This window comes from Vespa velutina, chromosome 11 (genome assembly GCF_912470025.1).
Source record: "Vespa velutina chromosome 11, iVesVel2.1, whole genome shotgun sequence".
In the NCBI taxonomy this organism is placed as follows: domain Eukaryota; kingdom Metazoa; phylum Arthropoda; class Insecta; order Hymenoptera; family Vespidae; genus Vespa; species Vespa velutina.
The window spans coordinates 5004535-5028918 of NC_062198.1; the positions used below are offsets into that span (position 1 = coordinate 5004535).

A 24384-nucleotide genomic window follows, 5' to 3' on the forward strand; every position below is an offset into this window, starting at 1 on the left:
ATAGATAGATAAATAGAAGAAGAGTGAGAAAGGGGGGGAGGGGGTGAAGGGGATAGAAACAGAAGGAAAACAGACGAAAAAAGAGATAGAAAATCGAGAAGAGAAGATAACGCCCTGCAATCGACATCGCTACGTCCAATTATTCCACGGCTTTCCTTTGCTTTTCGCTTTGTCGCAATTAGTATTCGCGTTCGGTTTCCTTTGTCGAGGACTAATTGAAAAACACTCGTGACCGGTTGCATTTATCGAAGGCGCCTCGGTAGAAGAGAAAATTGGCCTCGTCGTTAAAAGTGGAATTAGGTGGTGTGAGTGGAACAGAATGAGCGAGAGAGGAAGATGATGGGATTGGAAGAAGAGATGAAAAAATTCACTCTCCACTTCAACCCCACCTCTTCTTGTTAATCTTCTTGATTTTAATAGTAATGGACATTGCTTCTTCGTGCGACACGCCGCACCATCAAAGATTTTACGTCAAAGATTTTTAGGTCACGTTATGAAAGATCTTTCGAATTAATAGATTGTTTTCATTGATAATAATTATTCGTAAAAGATGTTTCGTAAAAAATTGTTTATATTCAACCTCAATAGACTCATTTATTTCAATTCATTATTTTGATAATTTGTCTTAATAGGTAAATAAAAAATTAAACGAATGAAATGCAAACAAATTCTCTTCGTAATCCGTTCCATTTTACTTCTTTTTTTTTTCTTCTTCTTTCTTAACAAGTACCAAGCTGATCGCGAAAGAGATACTCGCGCCGCAAATAATCGTCGATAAATCTGGTGCCGTTATAAACCGGCATCGCTACCAGGCGACATAATCCACAGACAAATTAAATCGGTGCTCTGACAAATCTGCGCTTTCCAAATGATTCCTGGTTTCATTTGATGTCGTTCCAGTTCTTTTCCACATTTCTTCCTCATATCGAAAATAACTCTGATTTGTGATGCCGCTGGGTCAGTCGATTATTTTCATCTTCTGGCAACTGCTACGAAACAGTAACGAAGAGGAAGACTTTTCTTATGTGCATATATCTCTTTCAATTTTGCATTTCGATATTTGGAAAATGCTCGAGTGTTTAAATGAATTAGGATGGGAGGATAAAATAAACGTAGGCTCAATAACGAAAGAAACTCTAGACAGCTGAGAGCGTATTCTGTTTTCTTCCATTTCCTCTCTTTTTTGTTCTTTCTCTCTCTCTCTCTCTCTCTCTCTCTCTCTCTCTCTCTCTCTCTCCCCCTCTCTCTCCTCCCCCTCTCTCTCTTTCTCTGCTTCCAACCCCAACTCTCCGATACTAAACGCGGCAGAGCGTGTCCATGAATTTTAATCCTTTTTACACGGACAAACGAGTGGTCGAGGGAGCAAAACGTTAATATTTTTTCAAACGGACCGCTGGAAATGAAGAAAACAAACTTTATCGTTCACTACGTAGAGTTTGCTAGACGAAAAGAGATGACACGAAACGTCTGTCACTTAACACCCCTATAGACTGTCTAGACTCCCTGGGGGTTGGGGAGAGGGTGAAACGTTTGATATCTCTGTGTTAATTGTATTAATTGATTATATTAATTGATTATATTAATTAATTTATTGAAACTATCGATCAAAACTTGAACCTTATGAATTCTTTAACAAATATAAGAAAACTTAGACGATGGAAAGTATCATGAAAGTACATAGAATAATTAGGATCGATCGATCTGTTAAATGTTCAACTGTGATGTCCTTTAAAATTCTTGACGTTACTAAAGTCGACGAAGGGAAGGGAAGGGCTATGTAAGTGCTTACCGTTCCCGTTAGAATTCACGAATGCTCACGACTACAATATTAATCGTATTTCGCGAATGTGAACGGCATAGCAACTAGTCTCTTCTACGTTGAGAATTGCTAGGTTAAGAGAAGAGACCGTGGTATCGCCGTTACTTAGAATGCGATTGCGAGAGAAATAAAGAGAGAGAGAGAGAGAGAGAGAGAGAGAGAGAGAGAGAGAGAGAGAAACTAAGAGAAATAGGAGATAGAGAGATGAAGAGACGAAGGGGTTAGTTGGTGAGGTTGGCGAACACGCGGGTCAGGGGTCGTACCAATGGGGGTTCGACTGGTGGTTGTACCATGTACCCAACCTAATAACCACGATCAGCCGTCGCTTATGTGTAGCTAATATATCAAATTATGACGACGTGCCTTGAATGACAAACCACCAGAGCTGCAGGCAGAAAGAGCGGCTTGTAGAACCGCTGTGGTTACCCTCAATACCAGTCGTCGTGTCTTTGAACAGACGAACATCATCAAGAGATAGTTGCTTCGTAAAGTGCCAAAATAGATTAGCCTTTGGTTAGAGAAAATTATTCCTATTTACTTCAACTAACGACGGACAATCTTTCTTTAATAAGCAATTAATATCTCTGGGATTGAATTTATTTGTTGTTGAATGGTACTAATTTAAACCTACGCATTGAGTTGTTGAAAATCAATGTATGAATTCCAAGAATTTGTGTTTATAGAACTTATAATTGAAAATAAGGTATATAAAGTATCTTTTCGCACGGACTACAAAATTACTATGTTTAGTAATTATTAATCTCTTCTCCATCAACAATTTCTTATTACTTCGCTTAAATGAGACTTAAATACTCGATTAATCAAACTTCACAAAATAATATCCGAGTGATATTTAAAGAAAAAAAAACACACGTATGTGTTCATTAAAATAGAAAAGGTTCAAGGTTAGATGAAGTACGAAGACGCATATTTACTTCGCTTAATTAATTGTCGTCGATCAAAGATCTTGCAAATATTTCGCCGGGCTAGAATTTGTAACTATACTCGGAAAATGACAGACCTAAGACACGTCGCAAGAGAACGCATATGAATTATGTAATAAATTAGCAAATCAAAGAGGCATTCACCGTGATTAATGTCTGAATATTCCAGACAATTTCCACATCTCGCGGACTCCCTCAAAGATTTCGCTAACGAGATCCCTTTTAGTCCTACGTCCTTCTCCCCTTCTTACCCCCCACTTCTTCTTCATTTCAGTCAGTCGACTAGTTTCCTTCCTCTCCTGATTCGGAATTCGTTGCACGTCTAGTTTACTTTCATTCCCTTTTTCATGACACAACGAGTGACAAATTTAACCTTAGAGAATTTTAACTGCTCGATTCGCTGACTAAAATTTGAAACAAATGACTAATCTACAAAATCTATTTTACCTTATAATACTTACGTTAGCTACATTACATAGATAGGTAGGTACTGGTATTATGGGAAACGAGGTATAGTAGAAAGTTATAAATTTGTAAAAGCCGCGATAGAGTATCACGCACGGTTCGCGCGAAATGCATCACGCTAATACGACATCGATCGAATCCCCACTTTCTAGACTGGTGTTTATGCTCCCTCTCTCTCCCCCTTCTCTCTCTCTTTCCCTCCATTTTCCTCCTTCCTCTATCCATCCATCCAGTTTCGTTAAATCGAAGAAAATAAATTGTTGGGAAAGAAAGATCATTGAGAATGTTGAAGAATAGATCACAAATTGGTCGCAACAAAATGAGCTCGAGTTCTAATCGAACAAAAAAAAAAAAAAAAAGAAGAAAAAAAGAAACTCGAGATCTTTTATTCATTATACGTTTCTTTTTAATTTTCTCATTTTTTTTCATGACGATATCTAATAAGGATCGGTAATGATAAAGTGGAATGCACGCATTAAATGAATTGCATCAGTGTCGTCATTAAATGACTCTTTCAATATCTCATTCCGGTCAAGTAAATTTTGAAACAATTAATTACTAAATAATTATCAAACATGCTGTTATTTCTTGTTTATTATAAAAGTATCGAACGTGGATGGATTACCAAGCAGAGGCAATGGATTACATTAAGCAAATAATAAATTAATATATCTTTAGTTCTTCCCGAAACGAAATCAAACAATTCCATTTGGATTGTTATTTCTATCCCGTGGAGCGTAAAAAGAGAGGGAAAGAGAGAGAGAGAGAGAGAGAGAGAGAGAGAAGAAAAAACAAACAAAGAGAGCCATAGAGTCCGACTATAACCGAGGCCGCCGGATTAATTGGGTAATTTGATTTCGTCTGATAGAAGGGCGAGAGGTGGGGACGGGAAAAGAACTCGGAATCTATCGTGCCGCCGATAAATCAAAGATTTACATTGAGTCCAACCCTATCTACTTTTCCCCCACTTTTTGTCAGTAACCTCCCACCAGGAGTCGCATTCAATGCAGCATACATAGCTCGTACCATGCTGTTTCGTACTTAATTAGAAGCTTCTGCATCCAACGACGGCGTGCATGTACATGCGTTTCATTATCCGCCATATTACATACAAGTACAAATACCAGTCCTGCTTTATATTTCGTTCGATTAACCACAAAAATGGAACACCTTATGTTTTCCATCTCGTTCTATCATTCTTTTCGCCTTTCTCTCTCTCTCTCTCTCTCTCTCTCTCTCTTTTTTTCTCTCCTTTTGTTTTTCGAAATCTTGTAAAGATTGGTCAATCGAAATTTTTTGTTTATTTTGAAGCTATCGCAAAAGATGAAAGGAAGATAGAACGAAGTGGTTTTAAAAATTGCCACCGCTATTCCAATATCGTACGACCTTTTTAATCTTTAAATTTAATTCCCTTAAAAGCAGTCGTTCGTCAGTGTGTATATATGTGTTTATCGATCTTCACGTTTCCATCTTATGCGCATAGCTTTCTTTTCTTTTCCTACCATAAGACCATCGTATCATCATTGTAAGATTAGAGAAAACTAAACGTTACCCTTATTAATCAAACACCCAATATTTTTCTTTATTTCATAACGGAAGGAACGTGCTTGTGCATCAAGCGAGTAATCTCGGTAACAAACCATTGTCGTCTTGAGAAAGAAATTCATTAATTAACTAATTAATTCAGCGTCGATAGAGCGAAAGGGTCTTGTAGGTCGGATGGCGCAGGATAACGCAGGCTCACGAACTGATTAAGGAAGAGTCACTCGCCCGTTCATACAGCGTTCGCATGTTCCCCAGTGATGCAAAATCTGTCTCATTAACAATCTAATTAATAATCCAATTACGTAGCAAGATCCGTGCTTGGCATATTTTCAGGGTAACGGGAAAACAATTCTCCCTGTCGTTTCCCTTTCCCCTCTACTCAACTCTCGTTATATACTAGAAGCTTTAGTGAGAAAAGAGAATGAGAGAGGGAGAGAGAGAGACAAAGCTACCGTCCCAACCCCCAGGAATTTAATAAGCAATTGCCAGGGATGAAACAAGACGCATCTGTGTACCTACGTTACGAGAGAGAGAGAGAGAGAGAGAGAGAGAGAGAGAGAGAGAGAGAGAGAGAGAGAAAGGGCGAAAGGTGCAACATAGAAGTACGTCAAATGCGCATGCGTTGTAAGACAGAGAAAGAGAGAGAGAGAGAGAGAGAGAGAAAGAGAAAGAGAGAGATGCAATGCAGGGCTTTGATGGAGTAGAGGAAAATAGGAGGGACACGAGCGGGTACACAATATTTCCAATAAATTATGTTTGCATTGCTCGACTTGCTCTACCTCATCCCACTTTGTCAATCTGTTTTTTCTTCTCTTACTTTTTCTTCTTCCTACGATGAGGAGAGAACAAAAGGGGCATAGGATACTTTTTATATCGCGCGATCGTTTCACGGAATTAATGAGGGAAGCATTCGTGTTGAAAAATCAGCATAATGTTTCTATCTATCTTTAGAAGGAAGAAAGAAATGCAAGTGGAATATACCGATCTAATGAATTTTAAACCGATAAATTTAAAATTTGAATTAGATTATAATTAACAATTGCACACCCTTCATATAATACAAATTGATTCGATATACTATTCGTGATTTACCTGAAACTGAAGAAACTATCTTCGTGAAATGAGATTAATCTGATACCAGCTGTATTCCTATCATTCCATTTTTTCGTTTTTCTAGAAAGTACCGTCGATAGCTCTTAATTGGATTTCCATCGAGCGAAAATTGTGACTCTGTATAGAAGAGACGAAGATAAAAGGAAAAAAAGAAAATAGAAAAGGTATATCCACGATACGTCGTCGTGCCTGAGATTGCTCTTTTGTGGCTAGTGCTTGATGGATGTTGCTAGCTCTAGCGATGGCAAAAGAAAGAGAGAAAAAAGGAAGGAAGAAAAAGAGGAAGGTATTGCAGCTGAGTTTGCATTCTTGACGAATATGAATATTTCGGAAAAATAGAGCGATTTTATTTTACGATGGCAAACAGGATGTAGATAGAGAAAGGAGATTTATCCATGTATTTTGCATAACCCCTGGCCGTCCTTTTACCCTCTAGTCTTCCTCCAACTAAAATCGAATAAATCGGAAACCGCACGTAGGAAGTGCAACTGGATAGAGTCTGTTTGGTTCCTGATCGATGATCCAATAAATCAGTAAACCGCAAAAGTCGCGAACCGCGTTTGGACAAATTCGATAAACCTTTACCCTAACTGTCTCTCTTCCTCCCTCTCCCTCTCTCTCCCTCTCTCTCCCTCTCTCTCCCTCTCTCTCTCTCTCTCTCTCTCTTTCTATTTGGCTGTCTATGTATATCTCTCTTGCTCTGTATGAAAGTAGTGGCCTCTCGCAAGGCACAGACTCGTCTCGAAAGCGTCACGCCACAGGTGGTTGCGAAGTGTCTCGTTTTGTAGAGCCCACCTCCGAATTTGCAGCTCATCGATTATATTGGAATCGAGTACTTTTTGTATTGGAAGTTGTTGCCTATTAAATTTGTCCTTGCTTTACCGATGGAGCATATTCTGTGTCGTGAGAAAATAAAGTTACGAGAGAAATTGAATAAAACACTGTTAATATTTTTTTCTTTTTTAATTTCGAGCGAATTTCAAAAATGGATCAAAAACAAGATGCAAGTCCTATGTCTGTTAGACTTTGATAATAATATTTCAAAAACTATAGATCGCGTAAATTACACTGTCCGAATGAGACGAAACGGAATGTCTTTGTCACATAAAAAGTCTAGAATTGTCAAATAAAAAGTCTAGAAGTAAAGGGAAGGTATAAGAAAAAGAGGATACGTTTAGACGAGAATGAGGAACGAAAGTGACAGAGAAAACGAAAAACTGTTGGGCAGTATACGCGACTAGGTGAAAAGGCATTAACGGCCTCTTAACATGCAGATTGCCCCTTAAAGACTTTGAGGAGTTACCCGAACCCTAATAGGACGATTATTTAATGCCTCGTCGAGAAGCCTCCGTTATTCCACGTATCACGCGTGCCGTTGCACAAGAAATTATATAGCCCTTTATATTCGATCTCGCTCCTTACAAAATACCTATTTCAATCTTCAATTTTCACCAAAATTGAGAACCTTTTTCTTCGATAGCTCACGATGATTCCAATGAACGTGAAGCAAACACAAAGTTCAATAATACAGCTTCAACTTTGTCGACTTCTTCAATTCCTATTTCATCATTGATCTTTTGAAGTTAGTTTTCTTCTTAAACTGGATTTATTTGTCTATACCACTAATTCGGGACTAATTTAAACATTGCACAAGTTTTTTTTTTATTTACAATCCATTCTAACTATATTCATTTTAAAATTGAATTTACGACACCAATCGATTCTTTTATCTCACTTCATCGAACGAACATCTCCACCGGTAAATTTTTATTGGCAAAAAAGGAGGACAACTTCTTATCGCTGTAGAATCGGGCAACTCAATTTCGGCGCCGCTATCGGGGACAAGGCTATCGATTTTCTAAAACTGCTCCCGAATAGGATCTTCGAAGAGGAGAAAAAGAAAAAGGAATATAACGGAGGCGAGTAATAATTCGAAAGCAAAGCCGCATAAAAGGGGTCTAGAAGGACAGCGGACATCGGTAGAGCATCTCGTTCTACTCGGCGATCGGAATAATTCCATATAAATGAATACTTTGTGGAAGGAGGAGAAAGAGAGAGAAAGAGAGAGGCAGAATGGGCAACGAACCAACAGGAATAACGATCGAAGAGTACGGAATCGAAATTAATAGACATGGTTCTTTGCCGAAAATATTTTCACGAAGCAAAGTGAAAGTGAGGTACGATGGGGAGGGATAGGAGCGAGGAAGGAGGAGAAAGAAAATGAGAAAGAGAGAGAGAGAGAGAGAGAGAGAGAGAAACATGTTCCAAAAACTGGCGGTTGTGGCGGCAAGCCAAAGAGAGAAAGAGAAAGAGAAGAGGTCCGATCGCACTTAATAGCACGAAATTATGCCGAAATTGGATTTTAATTTAGCGGCCTCAAGGCAAATGTATTCAAATTAGCTCGAAGGAAATAACGAGGCCCTCCTCTACGAGGGCCCGCAGGGTTAAATAAATTTCCTTTCTGTTAATGATTATGTAGATTGAACGACATTTCTTTTCGTGCACGGCGATACGTCGCCTCGTGTCGCGTCGTTTTCGTTAACATTCACGAAAGAAAGAAAGAAAAAAATGGGACGAAAGAAGAAGGGAGAGGATATGGTGGAAGGCCAATGAAGGGTAACGAAGGAGGGGAGTGCACGAAACCGAATTAAGGATAATTGCCTCGCGAAAGAGGAAGACCGAAGAAATGGTAGAACAAGGGTGAAACGTGGAAAGAGAGAAGGAAGAGACAATCATTGGTGTACCTCGTCACAGGAATCAATTTTCGAGGACGTGGCACATTGGATTCCTCTTCTGCTGACCATCACCAGTAATAACGATAGTATCCATCTTTCTGTTTCTCTCTCTCTCTCTCTCTCTCTCTCTCTCTCTCTTCCTCTTCTTTCTTTTCATCTTTTTCTTTTGTCGTTTTTCTTTCTCTACGAACAATCGCACGCGATTTGCATTGGTAATCATTTTGATCTATATTAAGATGCGATTACGTTTCAATCTATAAAGTTATCCCCAGGACAAAGTATCCTGTTTTTTTAAGTATCTAAATTTGTTGAAATAGTAAGAGTGGGTCGAGAACTTTCTCATTGTTCCCTGTAAAATCAATATTGTCAAGATCGTTATAATACATACATAGAATTAGTTGCGTAGTTTTCCTAGCCAGTGAGATTAACCCGAAATAAACGGCTCCTTGTGTCGCATCGATAGTCGCGTGCCAAGCAAGTCGGGGATAAGAGAGATGGAGAAGGAAAAACAGGTTGTGGCTGGCGTGACGCGTACTCGACCTTTGACCGACTTGCAGCACAAAGTGTCGTGGGATATCGATTTAGGAAGACTCCGTGGTACCTCGCAAGGGCTAAAGATTTTAATGAAACGATTTTAAAGGACTCAACAACTAAATTCTTTTCTTTTCAAATCAATTTATATACTGATATATAATTATCATTAATAACTTAAACAATTAATGATTATAGAGGTGAAATAAACTTGATGTTTGAATGATTTTAGTAAATTTCCAAGTTTTTCCATTAATATGAAGGAGGATTTATATAAACTGGAAAACAATATCTGCAAACTGTATTCTATCTGTTGATTTATTTTATCTGCACTGTATGTTATTTCAGCAACACAGGCGAACAAAATCTGTTGATATGAAAACAGTGCGATCATCAAATATTTTATAGAGACAATTAACCAATTTTACAATATGTATATCTTTACAATCAAATAACCCGATCAAAATTCACGTCATTATCGATATATTTCCCTACATTGTTCCGATTTTCGATTCGAGAAATTCTGCGAACAATGCTGAGTTTAAACGAGTGGTATAACGATGCCGGAAGGAAAGGAAAAACGAGAAAAGAAAAAAAAAAAAAAAACAAAAAGTGCAAGGGAGAAAGAGAGTAAGGGAGAGAATGGAAATTCGTAACCAGAAAGTGTCGAGCGAGAAACGTGTTGCGTTAAAGGCATAGGCAACGATAAAAAAAAAAAAAGGGGTTAAAGGGAGTGATACTAGGCATGGTTAAAGAGAGAGAAAGAGAGAGAGAAAGGGGGAGATACACACATACGTAGAAAACAGAAGATCGCGAAAGAAAGAGAAGAAACGTCCTTTGAATCAGACCTAAGCGAAGGTTCGTAGGAAAGCGCCAGTGGAGTGTACGCGAAGAGGTAGGATGTCGAGGAGGAGATGCTGGAAGGGGAAAGGAGAGGAAGAAGGGGGGACGGAAAGTGGAAGGGGTAGCTAGGAGTACCAGCAGGCAAAAGAAAACGAGCGTGCGGAGGGCGCGACATCGGCCGCTGCAAATTGCAATTTTGTTGTGAGATCATTATAAAATACATAATGCCGAGTCTCCTACTACCCCCCAACCTTCCGCCCGTCGTCCCTCTTTCTCTTCTTCTTCTTCTTCTTCACCCATCGTTTCTCATCCTCTCGGCATTGCCACACCAGCCGCAGAATCCTCCCTCTGCCTCCTCCCTCTCTACTTCTCTCCCTTTCTCTCTCAATCTCTTTCCCTCTCTCTCTCTCTCTCTCTCTCTCTCTCTCTCTTTCTCTCTCTCTCTCTCTCTCTCCCTCTCTCTCTCTCCCCAGCACCTTCAACCGGCAGGCATCCTCCGGCTGCACGACGGAGTTTGCACGAGAAGAGAGGAGGCAGCGTCTCGTTAAAAGTTTCTAGCGACGCGTATTCTTAATAGTCTGCGCGCGGACACGCCGTCATTAAAATTATAACCAACCTCCTATGCCACCTACTACCTCCTCTCTCTCTTCACCCCCACCATCTCAACCCCTCTCGTTCTCCTCGTCCTTCTCTAACCATCACACTCCTTTCCAACCGGCCACCCAACCATCCTGTTTCGCAGCTTCCGCGTTTTCGCATTTTCCATCCCCTTTCACTTGCTCGCAACGACAGCCCGGGCAACCCGTTCCTTCTTTCTCCTCCCTCTTCTCTTACTCTTACTCCGTTAACGCACACTCTCTGAATGTGTCCGTTTAATCGAGCGCTGATGAAATCAAGAGAATCTACGCTCACCCACAGACTCATACTTCTTACTCTAATTCTGATTGTCAGTCTGGTGATTCGTTAGATGCGATCATTCTTGATTGTCCAAATTGAATATTGAAATACCTTATAGAAGTGAACGCTGATTGAAACGTAAAAGTTTAACTTAATGCAGTTGCCGCAGTTTTGTTCTATTTTTATTGATGTCCCACCATTTTCAATGTTCTTCATTATAATGGATCAATTAATAATATTCAATCATCAATAAAAATATCTTGAAAGAAAGTGGAAAAGGCTTAGTGAGAAAAGTAAAACAATGAAACGAAGAAATACTTTCGATCCGTGGTCATAATGTAGGTTTAAACTTATGAAAACTCGTAGTCCTGGTAAACGCGTAAATACGAGGCTACCGGATAATATTATATATGCATATTATATATATAATATATACACACAGGTGTGTGCTCGTATACATGTATTCTCGTGAATAAAGTAGCGGCAGAACCCGGTTGAAGGAAAGAGAGAGAGAGAGAGAGAGAGAGAGAGAGAGAGAGAGAGAGAGAGAGAGAGAGAAAGCGAACGAGAGAACCCATGTCGGATATAATCGTCCGGTATTTAAGTAGTGAGTTTAGATACACCGGGTATATTTAAACGTGCTTATTATCATATAAATACAAGTTGGACGTTCAATTTACGCGGCCGAGTTCTCTCGCTCTTCCGAAGCCCAGCTCCCTCAACCTCCTTGCCGTATCCCACCTCGACCCTTACCCGTAGGAAACCCACGCGAGCGCACGCTCGTGCGTAAGCGTCTCTACGTGTCGGCGGAGTTACAAAAGTTATTATTGTTATTACCGTACCGTTTCGAAAGTTTTGTTGCTCACGCTCTAGCTACCCACCCACTTACACCCACCTTACTACCCACTTTTCCTTCCTTTCTTCCTTCCTTCCCGCATTTACTTTATTTCCTTTCTGTTTCCTTATCTTTTCACTCTCCTTTTTTCTTTGTTTCTCTGATCTAATCACAGCATTCTCATTAGTGCTAGATTTAATTAACGTAATCAAGTTTTCTCGATACACGAGAAAGTATATTGAATACTTTATCGAATTCATTCTAATAGTTACTTTAAATCTAAGAAATTTGTTTTCTTTCGAACAAACAAATTTTCTCAATTTCGGCCATTTTCAATACATTTATTTTTAAGTAATATAAACATTATAAAAGAAAGGAAGGAAATTTATTATATACACCATTTCAGGAATACTTTTACCATTCTATCCTTTTGAATGAACGACTCAATAAGATCGCAAAACAAATAACTTTTAATCTGTCCTTGCGTGACGTGGATTATGTCTGGGCTAGCTTATCGACGCGTCGTTCTTGCGTCCTGTCCACTTTTTTACTCACCCTTCTACCTTTTCGACATGTCTCGTCGAATCCTATGGTCTCGATCGACAGAGGATAAACTTTATACAGTAAAAGGATTATAAGAGAATCCTTTAAAAATGCATAATTGTACTGAAAGAATAATCGGATCTTCTAATAGATTGTTTATGTCATTCAAATGTAATACATTTACAATATACAATATACAATATACATATCAAAATAATTTATTATTTTTAATTTGTATTTATATTATCTCATACTTAAATTCTTTCAACGATATAACCCAATCTAAGAAAGTTTTAAACGAAACAAATGCTTTTCGGAACAGAATTGAATATGAAAAAAATTATGAACATATTTAAATAACTCCTAACGCATTTTAATTATATTAGTATGAAAACCCGGCTTCCTGTCTCCTCATAGTCTACACGCAAGTATTCCGCATTAACCGGGCTTAATCTTGCCATATAAAATATCTTATGAAATAAAAGCGCGTAAAACGAAACGTTCCAAATTGAAAATTCTCGAATAATTTAATATATTAATGGAGGCGCTTTGAATACGGATGCCTCGGAAATTTATCGTTAACCCGAACTTGCGCGTGCTCGCTCGTTTGATTTTGTGCTAGCGGATTTTTATGCGTGGCAACCTGAAACATCCAATTTCAAATTTCGCGAGTAATTTAATTCAACAATTTGCGCTGCTTCACTATTGCGCGTGCGCGAACGAGGTACAGTCATAGCGACCCTTTGGAAAATTTACAAGCGTGCGCGCGCTTACTCGATAGGGGGTAAAATGTGAAAGAGAGACCGAGAGAACGTTTTATTTAACCACACTGGTCTTTCACGCTCGAATGAAGTTTAAGAAATTTGCATTTCTCGGAGAAGTTCGTAATTATGATTATCTACGTGTACGATTGTGACTGTCAGAATGAAAAAAGGTATCAAAAATTTTTATCATGATTCCAACGTCTCTTCTTTTACTTCCCCCATTTTCAATAATTTTTAATTGAAAACTTCATTATTCTTTTTTTTTTTTTTTTTTTTTTTTTTTTTTTCTTATAATAATGCACATCATCTTCATAATTAGTTATCGTTTCATGGCAAACTAAAATAAGTAAGAAAAGAAAAAGAACAAAAGAGAGAGAGAGAGAGAAAGTCTTTTCTAATTTACGTAGAAATGAGGGACGAAACGAAAACGCGAGAATGTCGAAATGGCTGACGGCCGGTCGATATCTCGAATTATACATTCTCTTGTCGGAGGAGAACGGCCAGCTACCGTGTATGTATACCCGGCGTTCGCGCGCGCGAGAACGTGCCTTTTAGATATATACATAGATACTATATCAATGTACCGGGGTAATAACCCCCGCGCGATTATAAAGGCACCATTTGGCTTAATATTTAACGATCTTATTAATAACTCAGGGAATACAGAAAGAACCATGCACGAGTGTCTCGTTTCCGAATCGATTATCTTTTACTACACCCCGACTTACCCCTAAACCCCCATACGTTTCCTCATCCATCTTTTCCATGACTTTATGTATTATCGATGATTCTTCTAACAAATTGTAGAAAAAACAAACGACGCTTCGAGTTTTTCTACAGGAAAAAAGTATTTATTTAAGTGAGAAAAAGAAAAAAACTGACTAGAAATTATCACTTATTATTTACACATATATTTATAATATTGTCACTCAAAGAGTCTTTTTTCTTTTTCTTTTTTTTTTTTTTTTTTTATTAATAGCCATAGATGATGATACATTTCGTTAATGTCTATTATACTTGATCAATGTTAAAAATTCAATAATATTCGAATATACATATATGTTAGACTTTTGTTAATATTGAAAAGATTCGAGCAAATCAATTAAACACTGACATTTAAAAATTAAATTTGCTATCAGTCATTTTTGTAAGAAACAAACGTTTAATTGTATAATTATTTTGCTGATTCAGATATAGATTGTTTCAATTTAAATATCATCAAATTTTTATGATCGAACAATGTGAACATTGTGAATGGCCTTATACATACACGTTATTTCTTAAGAAAATTCTAAGATCAATTTATATTCCCAAGGGGGATAGAAAAGAAAAACAAAATAAGAAGACTACACTTTCCGTAACGGAGGAACATAAAGGGCATCGTTTGATCCGGGCACACATGCTCCTACTCTCTTTCTCCATCTCTTACTTTTACACACACGCCATCGAAGGATCGAAAAGCCGCTGTCGGTCCAGCCACTCTCGTTCGAATCCTTCTTTTTTCTCTTCCCGCGTATAATCGAACCCAGCGAGACCACCGCCTGGCATGGCAGATGTCCCAGACTATACTGACAATAATTGCCTGATTTCGTAAAACCTTTCTGTCTTTCTCTCTCTCACAGTCTTTCTCGTTCACTTGCACCAGCGAGATGGAAAGAGAAAGAGAGAGAAAGAGAGAGAAAGAGAAGGAGAGAAAGAGAGAGACCTGAATTCGACTTAATTAGTTCATTTAAATTAGCCGTTTCTTTCCTGGTAGAGAGAAAAAGAGAAAGAGAGAGAGAGAGAGAGAGAGAGAGGGAGAGAGAGAGAGAGAGAGGCAGATAGACAGACAGAGAAAGACAGAGAGTGAGAACGACTGGCTCTTTGCCTGAACTGTCTCCCTCTCTTCTTCTCACACAGAAACTATCTATATAAACCCTCACCTACTCGTGCTCGAGTAAACACTACCTTAAGACGGTGGATAAACGTTTCTCGTTGGAGCAAGAGAGAAACAGGACGTAGAAGAATTTTCGAGTGCGAAGGAGAGAAAGTAATGGTATTCGTTCTAAGCTCGTGAAAGTGCATGTACGAAGGGACGAGTGCGCGCCCGCGCGCGCACGTGAACTCGTAGTGGCAGTCGTGACTGATCGATGCTCCTACTGCAGGGTTCCCTCGGTGTAGGTTCAGGGGTGGGCTTGACGTGGAGAAGAGAGAAAGGGGCAAGGTGACGGGCCTGCGGGATGAGGTTAGACGAGGAAACAAAGCATGCAATCAAAACGTTAATTACATTAAAATGAGTCGAAGATTGGGCCAATCGAAGATGCCCGAAGCTGATGGCCTCGAACTGAGTAACGTAGAACGAGAAGCGTCGAAATCTACGATCATTTTACTTGTTTTCTTCTTGAGCGACTCGAACTCGAATTAAGTGGGTCTCCGAACGGGCAAGTTGTCTCGTGAGAAAGAAAGAGACAGAGAGAGAGAGAGAGAGAGAGAGAGAGAGCGAAAGAGAAAGAGAGACAACGGGATACGGTTAAAATCGATTTCTCGGTACGTTCGAGTTTCAAGTCGACTTCGTTTCGAGGTCGATAATAATTAATCCGATCGACACGATCGATCGATTCGACGATTGCGATATTCGTAAAAAAATTTGTTTGTATTCGCGATTAGTTCGTAACCATCGCTAGAAAGGGCCCGGCCCAATATCTCAGCTGACTTCTAATATGTGCGCGCGTTGTTCGATATATCCGGCCAAATTGCGCTCACAAGTTAATAGGAATTTTGATTGACTGAATTAAATGGGTATTGGAAATGCGGCTTTTTATATCGATTAGCTTTATTAGAACCCGTCGCAGCTCGACAACGGGACGAGAGGAGACGGAAGAAAAAAGGTCGAAGATGAATGGGTACGAGAAGGGACGCACTCGCTTGTTCGTTCGCAGGGGAGATTGGGGAGGTAGTGAAAAAAGCTCACCGAAGCAATTTGTTGTTAAGTCGGAACTCATTTTCTAGAACGCACACTACCTAATACCTCAGCATACTGGCTGCTACGGGCCACCTCATTACTGGACCTAGTCAATTTCAATTTAATTTGCCAGTCGACTATTTCGTTTCGTGAAAGAAGGGTGGGAAAAGAGAGAGAAGAAGAGAGAGAGAGAGGTAACGAAGAAACGTGTCGTCGTCATACGTTACGCCATGGCTACGAACGATCGCTGTGTCGCTTTTTAATTAAAACTGGAAGCCTCGCCGTACGAATTAATCGTTATTATCCGTAAAATTAAACTCGACTGGCTTAAAGACAATTGCGCGATACTTCGTGTAAATACCGAAATATATACGCTCACGCAACAGACGAAACTTATATAAGAACAAAAATTAATCGAAAAAAAAAAAAAAAAATAAAAAGAAAAATAAAAAAAAGCTTTTTGGAGAAAAATATAATACAATGGCAAGAAAATTATTCTCTCATTTTTGAATATTCGCAACAATATTATTTAGAATTAAAAATGTTGTATAATGCTTGTTTTATTAAACGGAATCGTAAAGCGATTTGTACGACAAAATTTACACGAGTTGTCCGTAGTTACATTGCCTTCCACTGTAGTAGAACGGAAAAGAACACACCAATGTAAATCAGGAACTCCACGGAGAAAACAACTTGCGGAAAGATTACAGGAATATTTTTGCATACGATTTCCTGTACCAAGTGTTATTGTCGAAGGAAATAATTTTTTATGGTACAATGTGGTGCCATCTATCCGCGACTATATATGACTATACAGATTAATTATATTACCTAATTTTACCAGCATATTGATTCCTCGAATACTTAAGAATTAGATAATACTAAGTAATATAATTTTTTAAAGATTGGAAATATATATATATACAGATAAAGAGAGAGAGAGAGAGAAAGAGCAGATCGAATATAAGACAGATCAATAAAGTTATTTATGTCTTTCTACAACTTAACCATAGTAAAAATCCCTTTGATGTAAAACAAGTGGCCAGATGTTGCTTCTTCTCACCATCACCAATCACCGTAATAATTTTCACTCGTTTTCAATAATTATCGTATTCTTTTGATACCTTTCTCTCTCATTCGTGATTCTTTAACGCTTTTTAATATATCTTCGTTAAACGCCGCGTAAACTGATTATTGGCTAAGAGACGAGAAAGCTTTGTGCATTATAAAAACAAGAAACGTCGAGTCGAGTCCACGCTATTCAATTTTCAGTGGCTCGGATAGTAATACGACTGGTACAAAGTTATAATTTCTCTCTCTCTCTCCTCCTCCTCCTCCTCCTCCTCCTCCTCCTCCTCCTCCTCCTCCTCCTCCTTCTCCTCCTTTTTCCTCCCATTTTCAGGCGATGGGGGATGATGCTAACAAGAGAGGAAGAGGAAAAGAGAAAGAGAAAGAGAGAGAAAGAGAGAGAGAGAACCATAGGGACGCGCGAACGCGTCGAAATGAACGCATTTACAGACGCATTCTCTACATGGTGTGCATGTACGAGTAACACACACGCGGTAGTTCGCGCGCGTACCTACTAATGAGTTAGACCACCTTACCCTCGCCACTTTAATTGTCTAAAGCGCAAATTGGGCGACTTTAATTAGCGTAATTATTTGGTTCGTTTGTCCGTTTATCCAAGATTCCTGGATCGACCGTGGCTGGTGCTTCCCTGCTTCGCTCGCTAGCTCGTCTACCCTTCTACACGAGCGTCTCCCTCTCTCTCTCTCTCTCTCTCTCTCTCTCTCTCTCTCTCTCTCACTCTCCTACCCTCTTTCCACCTCCCACTCTAACCCCCACGGCTTTCTACAAACCTCTCGCCTTCGATCCGAGCTCTGTCTAAACAGATTCGTTAGTACTTCGTGCGACTACGTGCCATTGTTCGAACAGCCGTACGTTCTTTTTTTTAATTAACAAAACGTTAAACTCTCCAAGCTTGTCAACCTTATCATTGTTCCAACGTTCGACCTTGACGATTCCACCATTTCACCAACTCACCCCTACTTACTCCTTGATTATACTAATTTAACTTTGGACGGAATTGGAACCTTCGTAATTCGTGACTATTCGGTATTGCAACGGCATATTATGTAGATATCGTATCAATTTCAACTCTCTCTATTCGAATCTTACAGACATAAACGACTTCGTTAAACATAGTTAAGAATTAATGTTTTAATTGATCGAGATATATTACACAAATTATCTTCAAGTCTTTCTATAATTTGTTATTAATTTTAATCAACGTTGTCTGATAGATTTCAAAGATCATTAAAAGAAGAAGATAAAACACGTTAGTAGATTAACGATTGATTTGGAAAATAGTGGTTCAGTTAGGTACTCACCCGGTATATACACAATGTGGAATAGATATTGCAGACAGTCCGTCCGAACTAATTGGAATTATGTTCTGACTCTCCCGCTTCACGTCCACTTTCCAGCCTCAACCCCCTTGCAACCCCTCGTAACCGACAGCTACTCTGCTCGTCATTGGACACGAGACTCATTTTCCTATTGTAGAATTTAATAATTCGCTACTCTCGATTTACTCGATCGACATGATTTTATTCGTTCACGGAATGTCCGTGCAAGGTAAACATTTTCTCTCCTCTCGTTTGTTACCTGATAATTTGTCGTCATATGAAATGTCTCGCATATAAATGGCTTAAAACACGCTTGTATTTTAGATAATAATTTCGAACGATTAAAATGACAATTTACAAGAATACCTGCTGTATAATTTGCAAAGATGTTAATAATGATTTATACAAATAGGATTAAATTGAAAGATTTTAATGGATAATTCATAGAAAAATTAAAGAATAATTTTGTTTATTTTCGATCTTCATAAAAATCAAGTTTCTTCTTTTGTCTTGAAAAGTAAAATTTAGTATATATCCATTACGACGACAAGAACTCACCATTTCATTTATTATTAGAACTCAAAGTGATAGAGTATACTTCTACGTCCACTAAATTGAATGAGCGAATACTGACCTACATATAGTCTGGAAAAAGGTGCAAAGCAATACGTCTTAGAAGAAAAAAGTTATTTCGAATATTTAGATTTTGATAGTTCAAATGCAATCTTTAATTGAATTTTTAGTATTATTACATCTATGCGAATGGTGTATTAGTAAAAGGTTGTTGGACATTCTTATATTATGAATCGATAATAAATTTTAATTGCGCTATTGTTATCAACCAAAGTCCTTGACCGAATCACCTTATCGATTTCAATTCATGATTACTTAATTAGAGAAAAGAAGTAAAAGATAAAGAGCAAGATAGTTGAAGAAAGATAAACTGTGAAAAATGGCATGAACCATATTCGCTTGGAGAGGAACGTTAACCTGCCGTAATATTCTCTTTTATCCCCTCCTCTCCTCCTCCCACTCGCTTAAAATCCTCTTCTTCACTCTCTCTCTCTCTCTCTTTCTCTCTCCTTCCCTCCCTCCCTCTCTCTCTCTCTCTCTCTCTCTCTCTCTCTCTCTCTCTCTCTCTCTCTCTCTCTCTCTCTATCTATCCCTTTCTCAACATCATCGTAGCTCGGAAACGAAGCGTATCGTGCTCCGTGAATACGCGCCTTTATCGTTTTTGCTTGACATTCTACTCCATCTACGGCGTACCAAGAGAGCTCGATAATTAACTGCGAACAAGTCGAATCATTAAAGATACATCGAGCAGCCGTAAAAGTAGAGAGAAGCTAACTGCTCTCGAAGTATCTTCAAAATACGATGGATCGATTGATTTTGATGACACTCATTTTAACATTTAAGTGAGAGATAAAAAAGAAAAAACGATGAACTGATAAAAACAAATAATAATAACAATAAAAAAAGAGAAAATGTAGAGAAAGAAGGTTAAAAAAAAATAAATAAATAAATAAAACAAAAGAATCGGAGAAAGAATTGAAACGTCATTTTGCGAGCAATCATCGAGCTGCCAGCCAGTGGAGTGAGAGTAAAGGAGAGAAAGAGAGAGAGAGAGAGACAAGGAGAGAGAGTGAGAGAGAGAGAGAGAGATCCAGTCAGTGCAGATCCCCGACAGATAAATTAGCAATTTAATTATAGAACTGTCAGGCGGTAATTAAATTAATAACGAGAAACCTCGAATCCAATCCGATCCGTCCTGGCAACCTTTCGCGCGCGTTCACTCTCGAGAGGTAGGTAGAGTAGAGTAGTAGTCCATGCGTGGATATGAATGTAGAAACTTGGAGGGAACCAGCCGGCTACGGGTCGTTTCAAAAGTATGTCCATGCCAACCTGTTACACCCGATGATGGCTAGCACTGAGATTAAAACGACAATGAGATGTTGAGCTCCTTCTTCTGTCGTTTCCTTTTCCCTTTTCTTTCTCTTTTGTCTACCTTTCCTTTTTCCTTTTTTCTTCGCAGAATACTCTCGCCTCTGTCCGCCAAGGAGGACGGACGATAATCTCGCGATCGAATATGGCGATACGAACGTTCGACGGAGTTACGATCGTCGAGGGAGAGAAAAATCATCGAGTGAGCCCCTTGAGTTAACGCTAATTGCGTATTTGAGATTTCAGGCTCGGAGGGATACGAGTTTCGTGCACGTATTCACTTAGGCGATAATAAATTATGGGGTTAATGGATACGCTCCAGGGTTGGGTTGGAAGTAGCTCGTCGAGCGTGTATGTGTGTGGGTGATAAAGACTCTCGTTTAAACTTTTTCACCGTAATTTTTGTGGAGTTTTATTGACGGTACTAAAGCTATAGTTAGGTACGTGAGGTATATAGACCGATCGAAAAAATTAATAAAAAGAAAGAAAAAAAATGATACTGCGATTTAATTATCCCTTAAAAGAGGACAATTATTATAACTAATTAGTTTGTCTGAGTTTTCAATTGATATCATGAGTAAAAATGAATACCCCTAGGAAAGGGTTTATCAAAAAAAAAAAAAAAAAAAAAAAAAAAAAAGGAAGAAAGAAAAAGGTATGATTTCAGATAAACTTCATCAGATCTAACGATAAAAACCTATTAATGATTGCAATATAATAGATACCTCCTTGAAAAACAAAGATTCGTTAAGACATTCCAATAGGCACACCTATATAACGTCTTTATAACGATTAGGAATATTTGGAATAATGGTTTTTGTTAACATAGAAAACTAAAATGTGTTTCTTTATCCAAATGAAAAGTAGATGTTCAAGAGCACGATTGGATTCGAAAACGCGTGCGCTCCCTTCGAATCTTGATTCGACATATCCGCGTATCGTTACATAGCTAATTGCTGCATAAACATCGGGCTTTACGAGGCTTCGCTATGCGCTCGACAACCGCACCGCAAACATTGACTGCCATTAACTTGGACGCGAGTGTGCGTATTGATGCGTTCGTATGGAAAGCTGTGTGTCACCCATGGAAGGCCGAACGTGCGTTTAAGACTACCGGTCGTGTAACAGAACCGCTGAGTAATTAGCGGGAATGTTTCGGAAATTGCTCGAATCTTTTACTCTTATTTTCCTTTGCTCTTATCCCTTATTTTTTACTAACACCCGATACACTGCATTTTAACAACATTTTGATGTACCTTCCAATAGACTTTCGCTATTAGAAATTATTAATAATTGCATCGTTTGTTTTAAGTGTTGCGCTAGTACATTTATCATGAATTTTTATATTTATTTTCAACTAAATTAAACTTAATGAACCGAATTACAAACATCATGTGAAACTTTTTAAACAATATTTTACAATGAAGAAATATTCGCGTGCCAATTTTGCTAACATTTTAACATTATTACATAATAAAAATACGATTTAACGATCAACTTTTTACTTCGACATGATAGGCTGAAAAATCATAGTATCATAGTATAATAATTCATGGAATTGTGTCCTAAATGTCAAAAAAGATATTTGAGTCTTTTTCTCACAATAATAAGCAGATAGAATAATATACAGAATTTTAATTTTAATTATGTAGAAATTAATATCGTCTGCATTAACAAATCTCATTATAAAATGAAATAAAGTATATTCGTAAATAACTTTGTACTTAACCATTGTTCTCAAAACCCCCATGAGATCCTTCAGTCTGTTCTCTCATTAATTAATTAAAGAGAAACGCGCATACCGTATAGTAATATTAATATTAATTGGCTTTATTATTATGATTGAATAATTATGCAGAAAGAGACGTAGCTAAGAGATACATACATGTATCTGATTGACTTTAATAATATTCACCTAACAATTTACTCTAATAAAGAACATTAGAGAACGTTCACGAGTATTTTATGTACTGACACATACGTCATATACATCTTATACTAATTATACATTCACTTCCTGCATACACAATCCTAACATATTCATCCCGTAAACAGACGAACATTATAGCAAACATACAGTACCAATTGACAACCCAACTCTACCATTTAAATTAAGAATGGCGGTAAATAAACGACTAAAGCATAAGGATTATTGATGTTGATGATCATAGTGAAAATCATAGTGAAGAATGATTGTTTTACTAAGATCTATTGTTTTTTATTGTCGTATGTTCTATTAGAACTCAATATTAAAGGAAAAGAATTATTTCTCTCTCTCTCTCTCTCTCTCTCTCTCTCTCTCTCTCTCTCTCTTCTCCCCCTCCGCTCCCGTAATACGAAACACGACGATTCAAACGAAAAGGTTTCGTCTGCCCCCTTTATCCAGTCTCGCAATTTACGATATAATGACGAACAGACTGGATTAGCAAATACTCGAAAGCAACAATTATCTCTTCGTAGACACATCGGAAAGTTGCCTTTTCTTTTCATTAAAAATTCTAAAAAGTTTCTAAAATAATCTTTCAAACGATCCATTGAAGGATCAGCGAGGATTTAACGATCGCAATCATTTAAAATAAATCTATTAAATTTTTTCCAACTAAAATGAAATGTGAAAATTGATTTTCCGTTTTAGCGCTAACTGTTCTAGCATTAGCGTATAAACGTAGGAAATATATAGAAAGCGAAGATAAAGAGAAAGAGAGAAAATGGCTGGGTACTTGTTGGTAGGAGGATAAGAAGAGAACGGAGTCGTTATCTACTCAGGACCGTTACTTCGTACGAGAACCGTGCTGCACGCCGATAGAAACGCGCTGTGCTCTCCAGTCCCGAGTTATCTGGCCAGACTGCCAATTAAAAGGCGCATTTACAACACCTTATTATATCGATGTGCTCGTTTGCCCCGGCGGGAGATAGGACGAGAGGACTGCCAAAGAAAAGATAGAGAGAGAGAAAGAGAGAAAGAAAGAGAGAGAGAGAGAGAGAGAGAGAGAGAAATGTGGATGGGAGCGAAAAAGAGAACGAAACAAGAACAGTAGAAAGGGACGACCTACGACACGTTTAAGAGCGAGACAGTGAAGGGAGTGATAGAAAAGAGAATGAAAGAAAGAACATGTACATACCCTATGTACACATGTATACATAGGGAATTCTGTATGAGCAATACATTCGTCGCTAGCCTAACCTCATTTAGTTAGAAAGTGTTTGTACGCGGCGAGACTGGCGCAAGATTTAATTGGAAACGCGTCATATTTATCGTCGACTTGCGCTGAGACGGCTCGAAGAACGTCATCCCCGGGGCTCCCTGGTTTGCTCTAATTGGTCGCCCGTTTCCTCGTTCGATTCTACCATCCAAGAGGATTTGTCGACGATACAACTAAATGTATACGACGATACACAACGATTTTTGGGATCTGTTCATCTATCCATGAACATTATTCTGAGAATATATTTGTTAAATCTAATAATCCTTGAAAAAATATATTTTCAATTATTATCAATTCGGATATGATAAGATCAATTTAACATATTTAAACGTAACAAAATTGAACTTTCCTTCTACATATTTGAAAATAATAAAACTGAACTAGTTTAACGTGTTTTAAAACATCACGATTGACAATTGTAATACTTTATCCAATTACAAGGAAAATAGCTTGTAGATCATAATGATATTAACAATTTACAATATCGTTTCTTAATTGTTTCAGAATATTTGGCAGTAGCGGTGCTTGCGCAGGTTGTGGCAATCCGATACCTGCCAATGAAATGGTCATGAGGACGGGTGGATCGGTGTTTCACTTAAAGTGTTTCACCTGCAGCAAATGCGGTGGTCAGCTTGTTTCGGGCGACAGGTGAGATTGGAAGCTATTGTTGTTGCTTTATAATTTAAAAATAGAAAATACTACAAATTATCCTGTCCATTAGGTAGAAAAAAAAAAAAGCTAAATGCGATCGTACATTCCAGTAATCAAACTATTCGGCTATTCGAGGTTGCATAGAACTAATCCTTTGAATATCCAAACAACATCAATACGCTGTAATCATAATCCCGGATTCT

General features: G+C 38.2%; 1 protein-coding gene across 3 annotated transcripts in view; it reads left to right on the forward strand.

Annotated features, from left to right (window-relative positions):
- LOC124952836 (thyroid receptor-interacting protein 6) overlaps nucleotides 1-24384 on the forward strand; it is a 91655-nt gene that overhangs the window by 63171 nt on the left and 4100 nt on the right. For all 3 annotated transcript variants that reach the window (XM_047503329.1, XM_047503330.1, XM_047503328.1), the window contains one exon: nucleotides 24035-24178. In XM_047503329.1, the coding sequence (XP_047359285.1) occupies nucleotides 24035-24178 (144 nt within the window). The remainder of the gene's footprint in view (nucleotides 1-24034; nucleotides 24179-24384) is intronic.